Source organism: Micropterus salmoides, unplaced genomic scaffold (assembly GCF_014851395.1).
Source record: "Micropterus salmoides isolate LMB-PRFRI ecotype aquatic unplaced genomic scaffold, ASM1485139v1 Ms_hic_scaffold_16, whole genome shotgun sequence".
Lineage (NCBI taxonomy): Eukaryota > Metazoa > Chordata > Actinopteri > Centrarchiformes > Centrarchidae > Micropterus > Micropterus salmoides.
The window spans coordinates 23137443-23142090 of NW_024040707.1; the positions used below are offsets into that span (position 1 = coordinate 23137443).

General features: G+C 39.5%; 1 protein-coding gene across 1 annotated transcript; it reads right to left on the minus strand.

The window, feature by feature from the left end:
- Positions 1-35: 35 nt before the first annotated feature.
- dcp1a (decapping mRNA 1A) lies at positions 36-4648 on the minus strand (the record flags this gene model as incomplete). The annotated part of the gene is given in 4 exon segments (XM_038723813.1): positions 36-102; positions 3471-3598; positions 4080-4120; positions 4473-4648. Coding segments are annotated over 4 exon segments (368 nt in total), but the record flags the coding sequence as incomplete, so codon positions are not given.

A 4648-nucleotide genomic window follows, 5' to 3' on the forward strand; every position in this document is an offset into this window, starting at 1 on the left:
ACACAGATACAATATACACATGTCCAGGTACTTACTTGACCATCAGCTGAGCAATGCGTTGACAGTCCCTCTTGTCATAGAACCAAATACTGTAGATACCCACTGCAAGAAAGCAGAAGCAGCATTACAAAAGACAAAACTCTTCATACATTAAAAAAAAATCATTATAACCAACCAAAATAACTAATACCAATTTTTATAATTTGTGTGGAATGATTAATTTAGTCTACAAGTTTTGTAAAAACAATAGGCCTACTGTATATGACTGAAACTTTGCATTTATCAATATTATTACTGTTAGTGCAGCCGGAGTTCGGCCGCCTCTGTCAGATTTGGTCCCGCCTCCAGCTCTCAACAAAACTCATGGGAAACACTATTTTCTAGCAGTCTGGCTGGACACACAGTGTGACAGTGTTTCCGCTTTGCCACACAGAAAAAATAATCACTAAATAAAACTAAACTGCTTTTCCAAAAATATAGTTTTATATCACCAGCAGGTGTTCAAAAAGCAGTAGTGTGCGCTTGTGAAAGCCACTCTATGCGCCTCTACATCTGTGATTGAATGCCATCCTGTAGAGTGACTACAAAGCCAGTGTGTGTTTGTTTAGACCGTGCAAATGTAAGGTCATTTTTAAAAATGAACTTTTTCCCCCCACTTTATCAGAAAGTTGAAAAAGACTACGGCTGCGATAATTTTTGTACTCAAAGCTTCTGTAGATTATTTCAACAATTCATTGATGTGTCGTTTAAGAAGTACTTTTGTACTCTGTCAGTCTGCCCCAGAAGAAATTGAACAGAGAAAGTTTTCAAAATACTGTCGATAATCAGGAGGCTGTTAAACAGTTAATGGTGATAATTGTCATTAGCTACGTTAAAGTGGGACATTTTTTGCTTGACAAAAGAGTAGAGCTGCAATGATTAAATGATTAGTTGTCAACAGTTTAATTAATCGCCAACTATTGTGATAACTGATAAATCGGTTTGAGCAATATTTTAAGAAAATAGTGTTAAAATTCTCTGATTCCAGCTTCTTAAAATGTTAATATTTTCTGGTTTGTTTACTCTGCTATGACAGTAAACTGAATATCTTTGTGGACAAAACAAGACATTTGAGGACATCATCTTGGGCTGATGTGTGACATTTTTCACCATTTGAAGACAAAATGGTAAAATAAAAACTATGTCAGCAGTTTTTGCTGAAACATTCGCTAGTTAATTTTCCATTGCTTGTGTGTCATTTGTGTTTGTGATGAAACACTGGCACATTCAAAGTCCCTCAAGAGGTTGAGGTAACCTAGCAACCTGAGTGTTTGCCTCCCTGCAGCATCTGCTGCTACCAAGGGGAATATGAAGAGGTGTAAACAGGTGCGAGTATCCACTGGTCTCTCTAAATGGCATTCTCAAAGTTTGATTACACTTCTGGATCTACTGGTGAACTCACTCACTAGTACTCACCACCAGTCTCACAGGCTTGGAGCGAGACATAAAATAACCATAAATGATCAACATCACATCTTCCCTGTGTTGGGACTCTTCAGCCAAACTTCTATCTTGCTCCTGATCAGCCTTCATCATTCCTTCTTTGCTCTTCCTATTTCACAGCAGTGGGAGGAGTCTTAGAACCATCTTTAAGATATCTCCCTCTTTCTCCAGATCAGAAAGGTGGAATCGAAAACACAACAACCACACCTCACAGGAGGGCAAACGCAACGACAAACATAGACACTACATGCTGACGAATGAACGTCTGAGAACTACCAAAGGAACCTCAGACAGTACGTTTCACAACTGAAGAGCACAAATGGACTAATACAACCTGAGAGAGAGAACTACACAAGCAGTCAAAACCAACCAACGGAATAAAATCAAGGAGGGGACACCATCAGAGAACATTTACTCCGTCTTTCAGAGCGTCTCCAACAAAACCTGAGGAATATTAACAACCAGTGTTTTACTTTATCTGTCTGCAACTCAAGCCACTCTGAGGAATTAAAATGCTAACGCGACCACTTGGGCTTAAGTGAAGTTACCAGAGAAGCGGCTCTGGTCTTAAAACTAACAAGAAATAACATCATGTCTTCCATACCAGCCAGGCTGATAGGCAAACAAAGTCCAAAAGGGGAGCAGTCTACTTTGACGTTGACCCTGGCTATGTTATTTTTTCTTATAAGCAAACAAATGGGAAAACAGTCAAACTCCTTATTCATAGCCTTGATGAAACTCCTGTTCAGACTTCTAATAGATTACCTCGGTGGCAGCACTGTCAGTTACTTTCTGAAGATCTGAGGGATTTCATCACTTCTTTCTTTTCAAATTCTTACAGCTAGAAAGGTTTGACTGCAGCACCTCACTGGATAAAGCCATCAGCAAAAGCACAACTCATTTAATAAAATATATATCAGTCAGATTCATAATCAAACCCATAGGTCTTTTTTTCCTTTTTAGGTTTAGCTTTCCCCAATGCAAAAGGATATCAACTGTGACCAAAACAAGCTGAAACTGTTGCCCTCTGGTACGCTTGCCTGAGGTCATGAGTGAAAAAAGTGCTTCCGAAGATGTTCTCTTGCTAAATGTGACTCCAAGATGCCAAAATGACTTCAAGCAAAAGGGAAAAGAGATGTTCCAGAGAACATTGGTGAGGTGTTTGTCCGGCATTTACAGAGGTACTGTTATGTTCTGATCCATTTATTTGTGTATGTGTGTGTGTGTGTGTGTGTGTGTGTGTGTGTGTGTGATAATGAATGTTAAAAACACCTACACGGCTGTCTGCACAGAATGCACATCTTCTGAGATACAACAGTGTTTCATTGTAGTTGAGCAGAAACCTAAGAAACAATGCATAATATCCCCATTGACAGAGGATTTTTACTATTTTACTATTTTGCATAGCATATGTAATGGTGTGATGACAACAGTTCCATAAACATTTTCTCTAGGACGATATCTCATATTTTTCATCACACACATTTTTTTAATTCATCTTGGTATGGGGCTGGGCCTCACCTGCAACTACCCTTCTTTGTTGGATACTAGGCCCTGGATGGCTTGCTGCCTTTAACTTGTCAAGAAATATCGAAGTACTCAAAATATTGGATCCCAGACACCGTATAATAATCTCAAATGACATCTAATTTCAGTCCACACAGACACATAAGCATGTCTGTGTGTTACATCTCCTGCTTAAATGTAAATCCTCCGTACACTTTACCACTCAAAGCGCTTTTACACTACATTCACACACATTTATACACTAAGCCTAAGTGCTAAAACAGAAACTATCATTCACACACATTTGTACACTGGCGGAACAGCCGCCAGAGGCAATTTGGGGTTCAGTGTCTTGGACACTTCGACATGCAACCTGGGGGAGCCGGGATTGAACTGCCAACTTTCCGATTAATGGCCAACCCGCTCTACCACCTGAGCCACAGCCGTCCGGTTTAGAGCTTCCATTCTACAAACAGACTCACAGTTTCCGTTCCTATAGAGCAGGAAGGGATCCTGCAGCTGGAACTCCAGGTCTTTGTTGATCGGCTCCACCAGGTTCTCTGTGCTCAGTCGGTTCATAATGGTGAAGCCATGACGAGGTGAGGCAGACCTTAGATGAACAATAACAACAAACACTGCAAAAAAAAATGCTCTAGCAGTACAAAACATAACCTCCACTTTCTTAGGCACTATATTGCACTTATGCACTGTATTTACCAAAATCTTTAAAATCTTACTTTGACTTTTGCTCGATTTTTTCCATGACGAAACAATAGAAAAACATTTTTGACTTGCATTACTTTTAAATATAATAAAGAGCCAAAGCCAAAAAAAAACAAATGTAACAAATCCTCATAGTTGAAAGCCATAACGTAGTATGTAGTAACTGTAATAAACAAGGTAAACGATTGATCAATGACCACATTTTAATTATTTCCCCCCCGCAGTTAATGTTTGTTTACAAAGACTGCGGCCTACACACGTGCACAGAATACGTCAGATGGCAGCGCAAACATAAGTAACACTAAACAAGTCGCACAAACAACCTTCACGGTCGTCATATGAAATTATTAAAGATTGTATGTGCTTACCTAGCATAAACAAACAAGGTGCCCTCGATTTCGGTCTTCTCCTGAAATTAGAAGTGACGTTATGTGTAAAAAGCAACAACCGCTAAACAAAAACGTGCTGAATAATAATATTAGCAACGAAAGCGGACTGTTAGCGTTATTACACAACTTATGTTAGCTCAGGTAAGATATAACGCTAACTTTCAAAACACTGACACAATGCCACGGGTATAAAAACAGCATGCCTGAATAAACATATATAGATATGTTACAGTTTGACATAAGTTATATATTAATATAAATGTCTTAGTGTTTCTGCGTGTTTAGCGAAGAGCTAGCATTAGCATGCTACGTGACTATTTAGCTAGCATACTTTAGATTCACGTTACTGTTGCATGTGTTTCACACACTTACCCATTCGTTCGCTTTGGAGTTGAAGTTGTAGAGAGCCACCTGGCCGGTAACATCGAGCAGTTTATTAATGTACGGGTCTTGTCTCTGTAGAGCTGCTAAGCTCATCATATGTCCGGAATTTACGGTCTCCATTTTGGATGTGATTGTTGCTCCCGCACGGACGGATTTCTGCGGAC